The 20,481-nt window shown below is 33.9% G+C and overlaps 1 protein-coding gene across 1 annotated transcript in view; it reads left to right on the top strand.

The window, feature by feature from the left end:
- Window positions 1-18,215, top strand: part of LOC106471419 — a 20,497-nt gene extending 2,282 nt beyond the window's left edge. Inside the window, exon 2 of the mRNA XM_013932018.1 lies at window positions 17,680-18,215. Coding sequence (XP_013787472.1) covers window positions 17,680-18,215 — 536 coding nt within the window. The remainder of the gene's footprint in view (window positions 1-17,679) is intronic.
- Window positions 18,216-20,481: the final 2,266 nt, after the last annotated feature.

Here is a 20,481-nt window from a genome sequence, read left to right as displayed (position 1 = left end):
TCTTCAGAGCATCAGTTCCAACATGTCGGCCCCTGCCATCATAGTTTTAAAGGCTAAAGTCACTTGAACGAAAACATTTCCATAAACATCTTTGATATTCTTTGTGGCTACAGAGGCATTGTTTCCCTTCTTGTATTAAAACAGCATTACATGCTGAATGTGTGTCTCGTCGTGTGCCATCACTATAAGGGATTAGAGTATACTCAACTTTACACATTATATAGGTGACGCTAACGTGACGTTTAGGCGATTCGTTTAATTATTAAACGTGATGTTCGTTTTTTGGGGATGATTAATGAAAGTATTCCAAAACGCGACATTAATTTCTTGACGACCAAATATTTTCCGGGTTTTTTTTATCTCACTAATTAGTCTCTTTTTGTCAGCCTGTCCACTCCTAAAGTGGACAGTGTAACATTTCCCTTATTTTTCTTAATCTTACTTCGTTAAATCGCTGTAAAAGGTTTTTGTTTTGTATGCATTAAGAGTATTTTACAGTAGTTCATCATTAAAGATTTTTTTTATTCTTATGTGATATCTGCTAAACCATTATTAAAGTATATTTTATATGCTACGTGATGTGTATCTTGTATTTGAATTTGAAAATTGAAGTCGAAAATAATTTGACTATTGTAATATATATTTATATATATAATAACTTAATGATAAAGAACTTTTCTTTTGTGCTAAGAATGTTTAAGAGGCTCGTTGTTAAAGGGTTAAGTGTTTCTAGGAATAAGTTAAATTTAACATTCGATCATGTTGCGAGTTTTAAAATGATTGGCATTAAAGTTCATTGTAATTTTAGTCTTGAGGACAGGCCTCAGAGAAAGAAGATAGGAATATAATAAGCAGGAATATCATGGGTTTTTACCTTCTGTAGTAATTCAATAATTTTTTAATTATTGAGTTTCCGCATGGAGGCAACATGTGGTCCAGAGAGTTGCTAGCATTATCTTGATATAGTTGATTCTTTTTAGTGAGTGATGTCTCCTATGTCTGGGATGTTGTTTCATTATTTTGTGTAAAATATGGGCTGAACAAGTTGGCAGTGAAGTAACTTTTGCTGGCCTATTATGAAGCTAATGATTTCAGGGAACAGAGGTCATGAGGTGACGCTGTCAAGTGGACAAAAAAAAGCAAGTTAACATTTTGGATCTGAGTACGCGTTATTAAATCAATACTCCATTGATTGATCAACAAGAAGAATCGGATCTTTTTTGGAAGATCTGCGTGTTTTGGGTTGAAGTATTTAATCTCGAGAGAACGAAAAATACAGGAATGAACATCAACTAAAGGGAGAAATATTTTGTTTGTTTTAGAGCATAGCCACGTATGGCTATCTACTGCGTCTACCGCTGGGATCTAACCCCGGATGTTAGAGTTGTAAAGCCATAGACTTACAGCTGTTCAACCGTGGCGCCTAAAGGAAGGAAGGAAGGACTATCAACTTGTCTATTATGGGTATATGTTCTAGTCTTCGTTTTTTAATGTTCAAATAAATATTTTGTTTGTTTTTTCAAAATGTGTTTAGCTAAGTTATTTATGCACTAAAAGGAACACTCAGTTCAATTATCTCTATCAAAATTCTTGGAAATGTCCTGGATAAATTCTGCCATTATTGTAGATTATTCTGTTTGATACTTGTCCGGAATTGTTTGTTTGTTTGTAATTATGCACAAAGCTACACAATGGGCTATCTGTGCTCTGCTCACCACGGGTATCGAAACCCTGATTCTAGCGTTGTAAGTCCGCAGACATACCGTTGTGCCACTGGAGGGCAACTGTCGGGAAATCGGCCCCATCTGTGAATACCTTACAGTTATCTTGGTTTTATTGGTTACAGAAGTCATTTATAAAACAGTAATATAATCGTTTGTCAATTTCGGTATAATTAACGCGCATGTGAAACTTTTTTGTTTAAGCTCTAAAAACAAAATAAGGTACATTGTCAGATATAAAAGGTTGTTTAGTGTAAGTAGTATTAATTAATTTATTTTGTGAGTTAGTATTTCGTGATTGTTTAGTTTTTTTTACAATAAGAGAGTTAAAAGCAGACAATTATTGGAAGTTGTGTTTGTATGTTATTGATGTTGAGGTTGCGGATATTTCTAGAACACCTCAGTGAGAGATATAAAAAGCGGCGACCAGTGGAGAGACCAGAGAGCGGGAAGAGAGCCAAAAGTAAAGCCGAGTGAAAGAGAGTTTCGGTCAGAAAAAGGTTGAACAAAGTAATATTAACCGTCGTAGAAGTGAATAGCCTAACGGTTGATATGTTAAAGTGAGATTAGCAGTGTTTTTACATTTAGGATAATAATTTGTCTCGTCAAAGGGTGTTCTAAAGCAATTAAACCTGCCTGTGTGAACTTTGACAAAAAGCAGACGATTGTTTGGAAGCAGGCCTATATGCGAAAAGCACACTTTTATTGGAAGTAGGCCTAAATACGAAAAAGCAGACGAGTATCGGAAGTTAAAGATTCAACTGCAGTAACTCAGTGACAGCGTAAGTGAATTATACACCGATACTGTTGTGATAAAAAGAGAGAGAGAGAGAAGAAAAGGAATAAGTAAATCATACACTGATAGTGTTTAAGATAAAAATAGAGAAAGATAGTTCGGCTTGTAAATTGAATTCTAAAGCAATTGAATGGGCCTAAGTGGACTTTTGACAACAAGAAGAAAAACTGTATAGTAATTAAGGTACAACTATGATATATACATATATATATGTAGTGTAAATAATTGTTTTGTACATTTGTTTAATTTATTTTGAATGTATTATTTTAAAACAAGTAGAGTGCGTACCGTTATTTATCGTTGAATTTATCACCAACCAGTCACAGACACCTACTGTAGAAGAATCCTTAGTCCAACACATTCATATATATATATATTTTAACTTACTATATTTACTATAAAAAGGTAAGTTCTTGACATACATAATGGGTTATTTTTTTATCTTTTTTCTTTCCATCATGGGCATTTTTAGCTGTAAGGACCTCAGACTTACTGCTAATCCATGGGGGGGGGGGGGGAGAATAAAGTAAGAAAGAAATGTGAAATAGAGATATTAATGACATTTTTTGTTGTTTCTTTTTAATTTGATAAATAACAGTTTCTCCGAATATTAGAGGAAACAAGTACTTTATATAGTTATTTCTTTTAATAAGAGCTCTAACAAACAACAACTATACTCCATGAATACACTAGATTTTATGCTAGATTTAGCTAGAATAACGTGATTTTCATTTCTTGAGTTGACATTAACACAAAGTACTGTATTATTTTATCTGTTTGATTCATTTTCGTTTTAAAATCGTGCTTTGATTTTTCATTTATTTATTCACTTATACACATTAGGGCATCTCACAATATTACAACGCTGTCCTGAGGGAAGATTCCATGTGCTGTAGTGCAAAGTTTCGCGGCTATTACTTTAAGAAAGTTTGAATCTTGTATCTAGTGAAGTTTTCTTACAGATTTATAAACTAAAGTATTTCAGTATAGGCTGTTGATTTCACGTTGTTCAAGATTGAAAAATAGCACGTGAGAGAAGTCAATGTTATTAATTTTTGCTTTAGTTTACTTAGTTAGGTGTATGGATGGTCAATGAGAGACAGACGAATGGATATTTGTTACAGCTGAGCTATACCTGTGACTCTGGAGTATTTTTCAGGTACACTAATAACCTTCATGATTTAGAATAGTTAACTGCTCTGACTTCATTAGAGTTACTCTGAATTTCTTACTTGACTGGCTTGGAGAAAGGAGACTGGACAACATAAAACAATGTAAAGAATTTGTGTTTTATTGTACACATAAACACATACAATTCAGCAGGCATGAGTGTAATCTAAACGAACGACAGGACAGAACTTCGCTCTAACATTTGAGAAATCTTTCTCAAATGGAAGTCTGATAAAAATAAAGTCTTAAACTGAAATAACTAACCACTATATACAGATTATATTAGGGTCAATTCTCCCAGCGTGCACTTGTCACCTACGTCACTTGATCATCCCATAACCTGAAACCTAAATCTGTACGTGTTCGATGTTACTAGAGAACATATTAATATAAGCCTGCGGAATTCTCCAGCGACACCTTCTACGGGAAAGTCCAAAAACAACAAAACAGAAATGATTGTTGATAATGTGTGACTTGCTCAAAAATTATGCAATGTACCTTGAAACCAATTATCTACACTTACTTGTATTACTTGTGCGACAAATGTGTGCATGTATGAACAATTTTGAAATCTTGGTGAACAAGAAATATTCATCTTTCCGAAATAAAATGACAAAAAATCATTTGAAACGCTTCACATACCACAATATGACAACAAATAAAATCTTGTAGATAAAAACACAAGAATACTCAATAGGAAACATTTTTTTTTTTATTTATTACTTTGATGTTGTTTTCATTACAAACTTTTTTTGCATTACGTACTCATACACAGTATTTTAAAACGCAATGTTCACTCTGGCATGTCACTGCACAGTGTATTATTTCCAGAAGCATACAGAAAATAAGAGTTGTTCTATTAAACAATAACGTTATTACGTATGTGTATGTGTACAGTGTTTACATTACACAATACCATTAAAAGGAACAGCCTGTTCTATATGTAATTTAATACATATACAGAGGGTTGAGTATGTTGTGTTAACAATTTTGAACATATGCAATTCAGTAAGTTATGTGATGACTAATGCCGACAGAAAGTCGCGGTATAACGGCATGTATCAGAACTACAATTTGACATTAGTTGGCGTTCATAGGTAACGTGATGCCACAGAAAACACAGAAAATTGACGTGTTGAGATCGGGAATTTAAAATTTCCAAGATGGGGATTTCCTTAATACTTAATCGCATTGGAAAATAAAAGAATATTGATCAACTGGGGGCGTCATGACCATCCAGAAAGAGATCTCCAAAGACTTGTTTCCCAGCCATAGTAAGTGTAGCTTTTGTAGCAGGTTAGAATCCACGAACACAAAGTTCAGTGGCAAAAGTCGCACACGTGCCCTAAGCAACAGTATGTATTATAATTAAAAAGGTTCTCCGTCTGAAAATGTACAAAAACGATACAAGTTACGGATATACAAGTTACTTCCAGGACATATCCGTTCAACCGTCGTATGCCTTAAGCAGCTGAAGAATGAAACAAGCATTCATGGTACTCCGTAAGAAGTCATATCGGTTAATTAAGCGCCTATTGATTTTTGTGTTATCGACTGTTGAAACGAGCGCTGAGAAACCGTCGTTGTCCGTGTCAAATATGATTATGCATAAAACATTTCCTTTCGCAACACTAAAACTGAGTTCTTACATTACTATTAAAGCTAGTTTTTCTCGAGGTATGAAATTTCAGACATTCGTAAAAAAAAAATGCCAGTTTTCTTATACGAAGATATGTTTTTCTTTATATTCTTTCTAGATGTTTTCTTATTTGTTTGAAGTTACGCACAAAGCTACACAATGGGCTATCTGTGCTCTGCCCACCACGGGTATCGAAACCCGGATTCTAGCGTTGTAAGTCCGCAGACATACCGCTGTGCCACTGGGGGGCACTTTACGTTGCACCAGTGTCAAATAAACAGCCAATTATCAAAGAGGTCTTTAAAGGTAAGAAACAAAAATAAATAATTAATTAAAAAGTCATTTTATAAATGAAGGTCTGTTTTATTGTCTTATTTTCAAAATAATATATACTGTGCCCAAATGGAACAAGTTTCATATGGATTTCTATAAATAATTCTTATAAATAGCTTTTTATAAAAGTTTTTTTTTCAAAATGTTTTTTAAAGAAAATAAAATTTTATAATAATTTTTATTCGCTAGAAACCGGTTTTCGATACCCGTGGTGGGCAGATCAGAGATAGCCCATTGTGTAGCTTTGTGCTTAACTTCAAACAAATAAGAATTTTTTTATATAATGTGACAGTAGATGAAATTTTTAATGTTTATTTTGTTAGTTTATGAAAATATTGCCTTTATGATTAAGTGTTAAATTTGTTTGTTAGTTTTAGAAAAAGTCACATTGGGCTATCTAATGTGTCTACCGCGGGAAATCTAACCACGGATTTTAGCGTTGAAAGTCCATAGACTTGCCTCTTCTCCACCAGAGGACTGAAGTGTTTGAGAATGTGGATTTAGCAAACATATCTTTTTGTTTGTTTGTTTTTGAATTTCACGCAAAGCTACACGAGGGCTATCTGCGCTAGCCGTCCCTAATTTAGCAATGAAAGACTAAAACGAGGTCGTCACCACCCACCGCCAACTCTTGGGCTACTCTTTTACCAACGAATAATGGGATTGACCGAAACATTATAACGCATCCACGGCTGAAAGGGCGAGCATGTTTGGTGGGACGGAGATTCGAACCCGCGACCCGCAGATTGCGAGTGGAGTGCCCTAACTATGCCGGGCCTTGAGGGAATAGAGCTAGGCTTATCGTGTTCGTCAGATAACCTGAATAAGATAAGATAACCTAAATATTCTCCATAAGGGCCTATTTATCCTTGCCAGTGAAGGAAGAACAAAAAACATCGTTCATAAATAAGCCCTGATTTAAAACAGGTTCGTAGTTTATTTCCAAAAATCAAACTTAAGGTTGTTTTTTTTTTTTTTTGGTTTTTCATAAATTCACAAGACATTTTTTACCTTTCGAAATATGGAAGGGGAAACAGAGGGAGTTGAGGTTTTTTCCTCTGAAAACCCTGGTAACGCTGCTAGTCTATATACAAAAGTCAAAATGTTTGTTTGTTTGCTTGCTTACTTGTTTGTCCGCCTCATTCACTGCGCAAGTCACTTCTCTCGTGTGAAGGTGCACAAAACGACAATTGTTCTTTGATATACGCGTCTAACGTCTGCTAGAAGAACCTGGTAATTTTATCGTTAACATACATTACACAAATATATTCTATGCAGATATGACATTTTTGGGCAAGTTTGAGTTCACATTTACTTTAGAATATAGCATCATAGGCCTATTTAGTTATAGATGATTAACTATACATCTACTAATACATTATATATTTAACCTCAAACACAAAGAAATATATGCAGAATTAGAATGTATTGTGTGAAAAAACAAACCGTCTGCCATAAACTAGACTACGTGAAAAGAGTAAGGCTTAAATTCTGTTACGACAGCGGAATTCACGTGACGCTGGTAACACGTAATGAGTGTCTAGAACGTTCGTGAAGGCTCGAGTGTTTACCAGACGCCCTCTATTTCGTATATGTAAGACCGGCGAGAAGTGACGGCATAGATAGATAAATAATTGAATAGCAGATTGAAGAGAGATATAGAGACAGATAATTGAATCATGTGAGCGGTAGTAACCGTAAGTAAAGTGCTTGAATCGTTGTGAATTATAGCGTGTGTTTAAGTTAAAGCGACTGTGGAAATTCTATGTATTACAAAGTTGTATTGAGAAAGAATAAACTAGTTTTATTTAAAGAAAGGACTTGTATCAGCTGAAGTTTTTCGGAAAGAATTTATACGGAAAATTAACAAACAAGCAGATACGTAACAATTCCAATACTTATTATGTACAATGCGATTAAAGTGAAGTTTGAGTAACTGGTAGAACGTTCGCATGAGGTGGAAGATTTGTTGAATCTGGAAATTGTATTTTTTTGTTAGAATAGACAGGCATATTTAGTTATAGATAATTAATTATACATCTACTAATACATCATATATTTAGCCTCACATACAAAAGAAATGTATGCAGAATTAGGATATTGTGTGTGAAAAAGCAAACGGTAGGCTCAGTCTATGAAATAAAATTAGGCTTGCATTATATTAGTAGCAATATTTGTTGTGTAAAATGAGATTAAAGTCAAGTCAGCAAATGTATTTTATTCTATTTTTTTCCCTGGGTGGTTCCATACCTGGAAGTGGATTTTTTTCTTTTGATACATTATAAAGTACAATATTGCATTTTGTTTGTAGTATATTTCATACATCAATGTCATAATGTGAATACTGTATCATATTCATAAAATATGTTTAATTTACATTAAAGCAACTTCAATATAATGGCTGGAGACGGCTTGAATGAGTAATGAAGAAAAACTTTAATATAAGTTTAACATAATAGCAAATGTTTCGACAAGGTTTTGCCATCATCAAGTACAAGTACTTTACACTGACACGGATATATATATACAGTATTGAACAAAGATACCTCTTCTAAGTTTTGCAACAGTATCCGGTCATGTGACCTCTTTGTACATTTGCTGTTATGTTAAACTTAAATTAAAGTTTTTCTTCATTACCCATCCAAGCCGTCTCCAGCCATTATTAGTCTCAAAGCGGGTTCCTCGTCATCGAATTTAAATTCAACATAATATTACATACATATTGTTACGACAGCGGAAGTCGCGTGATTCTGGGAGCATGCGCGCTGGAGTTTCTCGAATGATCATGAATTTGCCCGGCAGCTCGAGTGTGATCTAGATGCCCCCTTTTTAGTATGTAAGCCTGGCAAAGAAAGTCAGCTGGATATAGATAATTGAGTCAACCGAACAGTAGTGACGTTGAGACGTAAATTGTGTGTGTTTTGCAGTCGTCGCATAGAGCGAAGTTATCGAGCTTGTGAATCGCTGTGATTTATAGCGTGTGTTATAAAGGTTGTTAAGTAAAGAGACGAGAAACGTATTGATTGTGAAATTACTGTGTATTACAGAGTTGTATCGAGAAAGAATAAACTAGTTTTAATCAAGAAGCGACTTGTATTGCTGAAGTTCCTCAGAAAGAATTTATATCGGAAATTAACAAACAAGCAGATACGTAACAATATTTACGTTTGAAATTTTAATAGTTGAGGAGTGTTGACGGGGAATGGTGGGAATTGAGCTAGGCTTACCCTCTTCGCTAGAATGGGTACTCATACCTGTATAAGATAATCTAAATAGTCTCCATAAGGGCCTATTTATCCTTGCCAGTGAAAGAGAAACAAAAAAAAACATCATTCATAGTTTATTTTCAAAAATTAAACCTAAGGGTTTGTATTTTTTTATACATTTACAAACTATTTTTTTACCTATCGAAATATGGAATAGGGAAACAGAGAGATTAGAGTTTTTTGTTGTTTTTTTTTTTCGAAAACCTGGGCAACGCTGCTAGTATAAAAATAATAATAATTATCGTATATTTTAAATTGACATTTTTACACTTTGGCCTACTTGATACTGCTTTTGGAGGAAGAGCCTCTTGGTGATAACAGCGTTAACTAATTAATATGTTATCAATAAAAGTAATAAAAAGTGTGATTAAAAACAATTTGAACTATGCAAATTGTTCTTTTTCGGTTTTGGTGAAAGAAAAGGTGGTACACTTTCTGTCAAGAATTTATTGCAATGTATGAAACATTAAATAATATCTTTATTTAACTTTTAAGAAACATTAATGTTACACCAGCTTACTGAGTTACGCATAAATGCCAATAGGCGTCGTAATTTCTAATAGAGACATTTATTCAAGTAAAATATTTTTTCCATGTAGGACTCTTTCAACCTCCAAAAGCATACAGCTACTTGCATATGCACCTTTCATACAACCTATGAAACACACAATATACATCAAGTTCCTGTCTCTTTTAAAATACATGTTCACTCCAGTATTTTTTTTTTAAAGATTAAGATACAATATGAAATCTTGAGCCAATCTCTATTGTACCTTTTAAGCTTAAAGAAATAATCTCTTTAGTACCTTTCTGGACTTAAAGAAAAAGTTTCTGTAGTACCTTTTCCGTCTTAAAGAAACAATCTCTTTAATACCTTTTTTGGGGTTTAAAAATACAATTTCTTTAGTACCTTTTGGTCGTAAAGAGACAATCTCTCTAGTACCCTTTCGGTCTTAAAGAAACAATCTCTTTAATACCTTTTTGGGTTGAAAAAGACAATTTATTTAGTACCTTTTTGATTTTAAAGAGATAATCTCTTTAGTACCCTTTTGTGCTTCAAAAGACAATCTCTCTCTGCCACACAGTACATACTAAGTTCACATGTTTTCAAATTAATGTGCACTTCAATACTTACCTTTTCAAGTTCAGTCAAAATTACCACGTTTGCTAAATGAGACCTGCTTTAGGAATTGAACACACACACAAAAGAGAGTATCAAAAGTATATTTAAGTTTATCAAACTGACTACACGATAGTCAAAACAGACGTGTTTATCAAGAAAATTTCAAGTAGTTTTTTGTTGTGTTTAATCGTTAAAATTTCAGATAGATAAAGAAAGATATTTTTTAGATATTTCGTGAAAACAACAATACAAAAGCTGTAATAATTTATCGTGAATTCTCTTTGATAGAACACCAATTCTGTTTAATTAAATAATTTCAATATTACCACATTAGAACTACGGTATTTTTTTTCAAAATTACAATTAAAAAATTCTTAAAATGAGTCTCTCTAAAATAATTATGTTATGAAGATCGTTATTTTTTTCTTTGACTTTCACTTTACAATTTGATGCGTTACCTATAAATACAGATTAACGTTTAGTATTTCTAAAAATCGGTAGCTCAACTTACCAGCTTTTGAGTCATTGTTCAGTTTATTTTCTATACTTCCAGGGCTGGAAGTATCCGAACTTGTTTCAGCACTAGATTTATTTCTCACATTTTCAGGGCTAGAACTATCCAGATTTGTTTCAGTACTAGGTTTATTTTCCACGCTTACAGGAGGAGGGGAAGTTTGATCATTTAGTGGATTATTTCCCACGTTTCTGGAAGTACTGGAGCCATTTAAAGATGATTGACTTGTTGGTTCATTTATCACGTTTCCAGGCGTTGTGGCCTTTTCTGTTCCATTGTTTTCTTGATAGCAAACATACCACCCTTCTGTTTGGCAGTTCTAGAGCAAAAATGATTTAACAATCAGCATTATTTTAAGTATTTTTTTAAGATAGGCCCAACTGTCCCATAAACCCAGAAATTATTCGGTTAGGAAAAAAACTAAAAACAATGAGTACTTCGAATTGCTTGAAAATAATTTGCTAAAAGTACAAGTTGAACTTAAGTTTCGTAAGTCCATACTCGATAATTTTTTTATAATTAATGAAAAATATTTGTTTGTTTTATTGTATTTCGCGTAAATTATACGAGGGCCACTCCTAATTTTGAAGTGATAGACCAGATGGTATATTTTAAAACAAAGCTACACAGGATTCTGTCTACCGCGGGGAATCGATCCCCGGACTTGAGCGTTGTAAACTTGCTGCTGATCCACCAGGGGATAGTCTAGAGGAAAGGCAGCTAATCATTACCACCTACCGCCAACTCTTGGGCTACTCTTGTCACACCGAATAATAAGATTTGACCGTCATTCTTATGACTCACCCTCGGTACGAAAGTGCGAAGCGCAATTTTTTTTTTTATAGAGGTAACAGTATGAGAACCACGAAATCTTAGCTCTACAGTCCGACACGCTAACAACTATATCGTAATAAAAATAGATAATGAATTTGTGTTGAGTAATAAATTTATAAAAGTATTTCTAAAATCTAATACAAAGATCGAAATAATCGCACGATTTAACGAAAATAACAACAAAGGAATTTATGTATGAAAACATTAAATCATTATCATATTCTTATACACAAAACGAGTTAATTGATAAACATCATTGACCACTCATCTGTCACATTACCCGAATTTTAGAAAAGTCATTTTGTGACAGAGGCAATATAATTTTTCTCTTGAAATAAATAAAAGTATGATGGGGAGGATTCCACTAAGTAAGTCATCTAGATTTATTGTGGAAAGAAATCCCAACAACTTGAGAGCGTATTTAAAAGTTACGCCAGTTCAGGAACTACAATTACAGTTTCTGTTTTGCATCAGAAAAAAAATACAAAAGAATGTGATTTTTTTAAATATGGCTTCAACTAAAAAACAGCTCCCAATTACAAGCTCTAATCATCCTTACTGTTAAGTTTCACTGATCTTGTTTTCCTATCGTAGTATATACATATATATATACGTATACATACATACACTTATAGGTTTTGATCATTCACACAAAGATATGTAAGTCATGATCATATTGGCCACGTGGTTAGGGCGCTTGACTCGCAATCTGCTGGTCGCGGGTTCGAATCCCTGTCCCACCAAACATGCTCGCGTTATAATGTGACTGTCAATCCCACTATTCATTGGTAAAAGAGTAACCCAAGAGTTAGCAATGGGTGGTGATGACTAGCTGCCTTCCCTCTAGTCTTTCACTGCTAAAGTAGGGACGGTTAGCGCAGACAACCTTTGCGCGAAGTTTCAAACCTGAACACACTTTGTTCACTTATCAAAGTTTTAACGCAATCTACTAAAATGTTTATGTTCTAAAGAATATACCGAGATAAAAGAAAGTAACATTATCATTCTTCACTCTTGATATCAATAATATGTTCTAATGGATATACTGAGATACAAGGAAGTCGCACCTAAGTAACACTATCATTCTTCACTCTTGATATCAATAATATGATCTAAAGAATATACTGAGATACAAGAAAGTCACACCTAAGTAACACTATCATTTTTCACTCTTGATATCAATCATATGTTCTAAAGAATATACCGAGATACGAGGAAGTCGCACCTAAGTAACACTATCATTCTTCACTCTTGATATCAATCATATGTTCTAAAGAATATACCGAGATACAAGGAAGTAACACTATCATTCTTCACTCTTGATATCAATCATATGTTCTAAAGGATATACCGAGATACAAGGAAGTCGCACCTAAGTAACACTGTCATTCTTCACTCTTGATATCAATAATATGATCTAATGGATATACCGAGATACAAGGAAGTCACACCTAAGTAACACTATCATTTTTCACTCTTGATATCAATCATATGTTCTAAAGGATATACCGAGATACAAGGAAGTCGCACCTAAGTAACACTGTCATTCTTCACTCTTGATATCAATAATATGATCTAATGGATATACCGAGATACAAGGAAGTCACACCTAAGTAACACTATCATTCTTCACTCTTGATATCAATCATATGTTCTAAAGAATATACCGAGATACAAGGAAGTAACACCTAAGTAACACTATAATTCTTCGCTCTTGATATCAAACATATGTTCTAAAGAATATACCGAGATACAAGGAAGTCGCACCTAAGTAACACTATCATTCTTCACTCTTGATATCAATCATATGTTCTAAAGAATATACCGAGATACAAGGAAGTAACACCTAAGTAACACTATAATTCTTCGCTCTTGATATCAATCATATGTTCTAAAGAATATACCGAGATACAAGGAAGTAACACCTAAGTAACACTATAATTCTTCGCTCTTGATATCAATCATATGTTCTAAAGAATATACCGAGATACAAGGAAGTAACACCTAAGTAACACTATAATTCTTTGCTCTTGATATCAATCATATGTTCTAAAGGATATACCGAGATACAAGGAAGTCACACCTAAGTAACACTATAATTCTTCGCTCTTGATATCAATCATATGTTCTAAAGAATATACCGAGATACAAGGAAGTCGCACCTAAGTAACACTATAATTCTTCGCTCTTGATATCAATCATATGTTCTAAAGAATATACCGAGATACAAGGAAGTAACACTATCATTCTTCACTCTTGATATCAATCATGTGTTCTAAAGAATGTACCGAGATACAAGGAAGTCGCACCTAAGTAACACTATAATTCTTCACTCTTGACATCAATCATATGTTCTAAAGGATATACCGAGATACAAGGAAGTCGCACCTAAGTAACACTATTATTCTTCATTCTTGATATCAAGCATACTAACAGGATAAAGCATAATACAAGATAGTTAGGAAAAGAAACTTGTATCACTAAAATACCGTTCTTCAGCTTCAATACAAGAACTTACAATAAAGAATATGTCGTAAAATCGCTTTTTTTACCTTTTCAGTACGAGTGGTATTGTCAGACAAAACAATGCAGTCTGTATTAGATCTTAGGACATATGGTGCCTGAAGGTTATACTTTGTGATGAGGCTCAAGAGAAATAGACTATGATTAAACATTTGTGTCGGGCTGGCCACTTCACCAGTTTTATTCCTACATTGCGCTACTGCTGACTGGAGATCGTCAATAGGAGACAAGATCATAAAGCAATGACTAGTTGTCGTTCCTGGGGTTGGAGTGGTACACTGGAAAGAAGAATCTTTAAAAAAAATAATTATGAAATTAAACCATTAGCATGATTTTTACAAGCAATATATAGATCTCAGATCAAGTCATTCTTAGCTTAAGACCAATCTGAGCCACAACATTACGTATAACTTTTAGATAGAAAACAAACAACATGTTATAACAAAACAACTTTATTGCCAGCTGATATGCAGCTTGCATAAAATAAAAGATGGTTTTTGTAAAGGTCTGTTGTTTGAGTAATGGATCAAGATTTAAAATCAGTGCCTAAGTGATATAACGGACAAAGATACCCTTAAGTACAAACAGCTTGATAGCCTTTAGAATGCTTTTTATCTGTTTGTTTTTTGTAATTTAGCACGAAGTTACATTGGGATATCTGTGCTCTGGCCACCACGGGTATCGAAACCGGTTTCTAGCGTTGTAAGTCCGCAGACACTGGCGTATCCAGGGATTTGAAGGGGGGCAAGTCTTAACATTCATATTTGCATATAATTTCTATTTATTTTTGTAATATTTAAACTTTATTAATTTCTTTACATTAATTAAATGGGTGTTATAACATAGCAGTTTATTGACGTCACTCAGCTATCGCGACTACGCTGAAATTGGAAGTTTGTAAACCGTGAATAGGATTTTGAGTGAACTACATATAAGTTGAAGCTAAAGAGCATAAAACTGTGACAATTTACATAGCTAAATTAGGAATTGATGGGGAAAATTAGTAGAAAATAAAAATACAAGCCAAAGGGGGGCATGCCCCCCCCCCCGGCTACGCCAGTCATACTACTTTGCCAATGTGGGGGGCACTTTTTTGTCATCTGTATTTTAGAAGAACTAAAGGCAGATCTGATACAAGGAGAAATGTGAGCCAATAATATATAAATATATAGCAATGGAAATTCGATCGATGACTTTTGAACAGCTAAAGACTTTTCTCATTATATCATATGTTTTAATAGTGACGACGAGCTTCTCCCTATCAAATAACATTTTTTATTGAGTTATAGGAACAGCAGTTTGTCCCGATTAGTTATTTCTAGACAAATGAGAACTATGTATTTATCTTCTTACTCCTCATAAATAAATAGAAAATAAATGTAATAAGAAAGAAATGGCTTGTCTATAAGTTAAAAGACACAAAACTGGTCTTAAGAGTAAACAAAAAGAAATCTTCAATAGCCGTGGCTCCTGAAATTCTTTTAGGCAGAATTAGAGTTAATTAATCTATGTGACCTTTGTTTCCCTTTTTATTTGTTGGCCATAGTTTTGTGCGCCAGCAATACCAAGCGTTGAGCGCGGGTATACCCGATTCGATTTTATTACTCATCAGGATCTCTACCAACCTACCCTGAAATGGAAATTTTTTTAGACAGGATTAGAGTAAATTAATGTATGAGACCTTGGGCGTAATTTTATATCATGTAACACTGGGATGGATGCAATTATAACAAGAGGGAATCCCCAATAGCCGCGGCACTTGGAATTCTTCTAGGTAAGATTAAAATAAATTAATCGAAATGATTTAACCTCCTGAATCCAACACCGTAACTTGATTTCAAATCGGTCAAGAGATGACGAAGCTATGAACTAAAAGTTTGTACTTGAAAAAAGAAAATGAAACATCAGAGCCTTTCTATGAGCCGCTCAGCCGCGGCTAAAAACAGCAACACAAAAAGCGACATTTTTTGGCACAATTGAAAATAAAATCTTTATTATTAGAGACAGCTAATTATTTTCGGTAACACAGTTATCATCATCAGGGCTAGTATCTTATGATGATAACTATGTTACAGAAACTAGTCGGCTGTAACTAATAATAAAGATTTTACTTTTAATTGTGCCAAAAACTTTGGTTTTACATTTTTTAACTCGTAATATAGTAGTGCAATATGCCTGAAAATAAATTACAAATAATCGGTTTTAGCTTTTCATATCTGTTTACGAAAAGCATAAGGAAATAGTCGTTTTAAATATTCAGAAAAAAATATAGGTATAGTATATTTATTGAGGATCAATCACTTTAAAAAAAAAAAGAAAAGAAAACGATGTTCCAAATCCAGTGTTGTCTTTGGAACTATTTTTTCCATCATGCTCAGTTTGGCGGCCATGATTACAAGCTATTACCAGATACTGCAGTTTCCATTATAATTGCTCCCCAGTGACACAGCAGTATGTCTGCGGACTTACAACGCTAGAATCTGGGTTTCAATACCCGTGATGGGCAGAGCACAGATAGACCATTGTTTAACTTTGTGCTGAATTACAAACAAACAATCCATTATAATATGCTAATAAGCTTTTGGGAAGGAGATCAGTCTTACGTCACAAATCTTGAGGAATGTTCCACTGTATATGAACACCGTCAAATAAGCTTTAAACAGACCAGAAGTATTAGACACTTAGAGTTGCATCTTAATTTTACAAGTATGCGATTGAATGGAGTTGCTGTAACCTTTGTTGCATCTTAATTTTACAAGTATGCGATTGAATGGAGTTGCTGTAATCTTTGTTGCATCTTAATTTTACAAGTATGCGATTGAATGGAGTTGCTGTAACCTTTGTTGCATCTTAATTTTACAAGTATGCGATTGAATGGACTTGCTGTAATCTTTGTTGCATCTTAATTTTACAAGTATGCGATTGAATGGAGTTGCTGTAATCTTTGTTGCATCTTAATTTTACAAGTATGCAATTGAATGGAATTGCTGTAATCTTTGTTGCATCTTAATTTTACAAGTATGCACTTGAATGGAATTGCTGTAATCTTTGTTGCATCTTAATTTTACAAGTATGCGATTGAATGGAGTCGCTGTAATCTTTGTTGCATCTTAATTTTACAAGTATGCAATTGAATGGAATTGCTGTAATCTTTGTTGCATCTTAATTTTACAAGTATGCGATTGAATGGACTTGCTGTAATCTTTGTTGCATCTTCAGCAATATTTCTCATGAAAAGAGATGTCGATTTCGAAATGTGGCGAGAAGCTTATGGCTTATGAATCTTTGTTAATTTCAAATTATTGTTCATTATCTTGTTGACGGTACCAGAAGATGTGACTAGCTTCATTAAAATGTCTTTTTTGGGTTGAAAGGTTCTTTTTTTTTGTAATCATACTCTTGAATTTCTTTCAATTTAGGGATGGAAGGTATTGTCTTAGATTGGCTTGGTGTGTGGTTTTGGAGTTTATTGCTACCCTAACCACTTTACTGTGCGAGTTTTACCACTTCCATCGAGAACGTCAATAACATCTTTGAAATTTTGTGTTCTTTGGTTCTACATCGTTCATCGTTGCATCATGAAATAGATTCCATTTATTCCAAATCTAACGATTTTTTCCACGATACTAATAATACTTATCCTTTCACTTTATGTATATTTCCATTGTGGTAAACGGTGAAATATAAACAAACGTAAAGACGACCATTTTATTTAATTTTTGTTTCTTACCTATTAAAGTTGATGTTAAATTATTTGTAGAAGATGAACTCGGTGATGTTAAATTACTTGTCGTAGATACATTTGATGATGTCAAATTACTTGTAGAAGATACACTCGATGATGTTAAATTACTTGTAGAAGATAAACTCGGTGATGTTAAATTACTTGTAGAAGATACACTCGGTGATGTTAAATTACTTGTAGAAGATGAACTCGGTGATATTAAATTACTTGTCGTAGATACAGTTGATGATGTCAAATTACTTGTTGAAGATAAACTCGGTGATGTGAAATTACTTGTAGAAGATACACTCGGTGATGTTAAATTACTTGTAGAAGATGAACTCGGTGATATTAAATTACTTGTAGAAGATGAACTCGGTGATATTAAATTACTTGTCGTAGATACAGTTGATGATGTCAAATTACTTGTTGAAGATAAACTCGGTGATGTGAAATTAATTGTAGAAGATACACTCGGTGATGTTAAGCTACTTGTAGAAGATAAACTCGGTGATGTTAAATTACTTGTAGAAGATACATTCGATGATGTCGATTCATCTGGCTTCCAGTAATAACAGATAAAACTCTCCTGGTCGTCACAGTTATTCTAGGAAAGAAAGAAAAAACTTTTATAAAAAACCCTGTCTACTAAACCTTTCACCAGTTAGTATGTAAAAACATGTTCAGGTAATGAGGAATCGTGCGCAAAACTGCTAACGCACGATGGCGCCACTATCAATGCGGTCCCAGGACTGTTTGTTTGTTTGTTTAGAATTAAGCACAAAGCTACACAATGGGCTATCTGTGCTCTGCTCACCACGGGTATCGAAACCCGGTTTCTAGCGTTGTAAGTCCGCAGACGTGCCGCTGTGCCACTGGGGGGGGGGGGCAGGCCTTCTCTGTGGTCTATCTCTTCAAAATTATGTCTGTGGACTTAAAACGCTAGAAACCTGGTTTTGATACCCGTGGTGGGCAAAGCATAGATAGCCCATTGTGTAGCTTTGTGCATAAATTCAAACAAACAAACTATTCAAAATTAGCGACGGCACGAAATGTTAACTAAACAAAGAATCGAAGTTTTATTGCTGTTTGTCTCGTTACTAACTAATTGTTAATAAATACCACACAATATTGATGACCGAAAAATAAAATTTGAATTTGGCGAGAAGCTACTCGTGGGATATCTACGCAGCTGGTCAACAATAGTCACCGTAAACTTTTGGGTTACTCTTTACCAACGAGAAATGGGATTAACCGTCACATTTTAAAGTTCCTACGACTGAAAGGTCGAGAATGCTTGATGAAAAGGATTCGAACCCGCGACCCTCAGATTGCGAATCAAGCGCTCTAACCACCTAGCCATGCTAAGCACATGACTGTGAGAATCTTTAGCAAAGTTAATCTCGTTATAAACAACGAGTAAATAGAACATAAAATGTAGTTGAATAAATACAGAGTTATTATAATAATATATATATATATATATTATTATTATAGTTATTCTAATAACTACAGAATAACTGCAGAGATCCACAAACATTTACAGTCAAATTAATATCTTAATTGTCAACAGTACTTCTTTAAGTAAAGGATTTCTAGAATAATAAAAAATAATTCTAATCGTAGACACCAAAATATATAACTTCACTTTTCTTAAGCCTAGCATTAGTTAAGCCTTTATTAAGTACGGCCTATATTCGATAAATAAATAAATTAACACTATAACTTGTGGACGTTTTTTGCTTTAGTTTAGTTAGGGCTAAACTTTACTATACTTAATACTATCAATAAATCTAATCACAAATATTTAGGTGTGAAAAAAAGTGCGGCCAAAAATGATTGAGTGTTTGACTTAAAGGAATGAAATCAAAATTGGCGGCCAAACTGTTAGCTCCACTTATAGCAGTGACAAGTTAGCCAGGCCGCGGTAAAACAAAATATGTGACCTAGCTAACTAATGAATAAATATTTGGTGTAAAATTATTATCAATGCTACAAGTGTAGCTACCAGTTAGGCCATCAATTTTGATTTCATTCCCTTAAGTCGCAGGCTCAATCATTTTTTGACGCTCCATTTTTCACACCTAATGTGTTTTGGATTACATATCCTGACTTTTTGTTAATGCAAACCAACTAACCACAGCAAGTAAGAAAGTGACACAGTGAGATAGTAACCAACATTAGCTTTAGGATCACAACCCTATTATTCGGAACACATCTGTACTTTACAGAACCAACCAGATTCTTTAAAATATATGGTGGTAGTTTTTCCTCTCTAAAACAGTGTTAATAGCTTCCTTTATAGTAACGCCATGGAAGTTGGATTAACAGTTTCTTGTCATCACCCAAATGCACTCGGTACAGCCATATCAAGCATCATTATTTATGCTAAATGCGCTAATATCACGTGACACTAAATGCTCTTTAATTAGGATAAATTCATAAAATTTAGTAAAATTGTGCTAAAAAGTTAGCAATCAATAATTAACCATCCGCCCGTATAATTCTTTTGAAAACTTGAGCTTGAAACTACTAATCTAGTTTGCTTGGCTTAACCTTATAGTTTTGCTGTTCTAAATCAGTCGTCTTTAATCCGAATGACAAAAACTAAAAACGGTCAACTTTTACCCTTAGGTGAAGCTGTAGTAAAAATGTTAGACCAATAGCTTACGTGCCTTTTTGCGTAGGCGTGCACAAAACATTTCGTCAACTTTGAGCGGTTTTTGTTGAATAACTTTGCACATGTAGCCTATATTTACACCAAATAAGACTCCTAATTGTATTTTGAAAAGATCTATCAGTGTATCAAATTGGAGAAAAATCCATAAAATTAAGTAT

Source organism: Limulus polyphemus, unplaced genomic scaffold (assembly GCF_000517525.1).
Source record: "Limulus polyphemus unplaced genomic scaffold, Limulus_polyphemus-2.1.2 Scaffold4609, whole genome shotgun sequence".
NCBI classification, from domain to species: domain Eukaryota; kingdom Metazoa; phylum Arthropoda; class Merostomata; order Xiphosura; family Limulidae; genus Limulus; species Limulus polyphemus.
The sequence above is the reverse complement of the archived record's forward strand: the minus strand, read 5'-3'. Positions and strand labels throughout refer to the sequence as shown.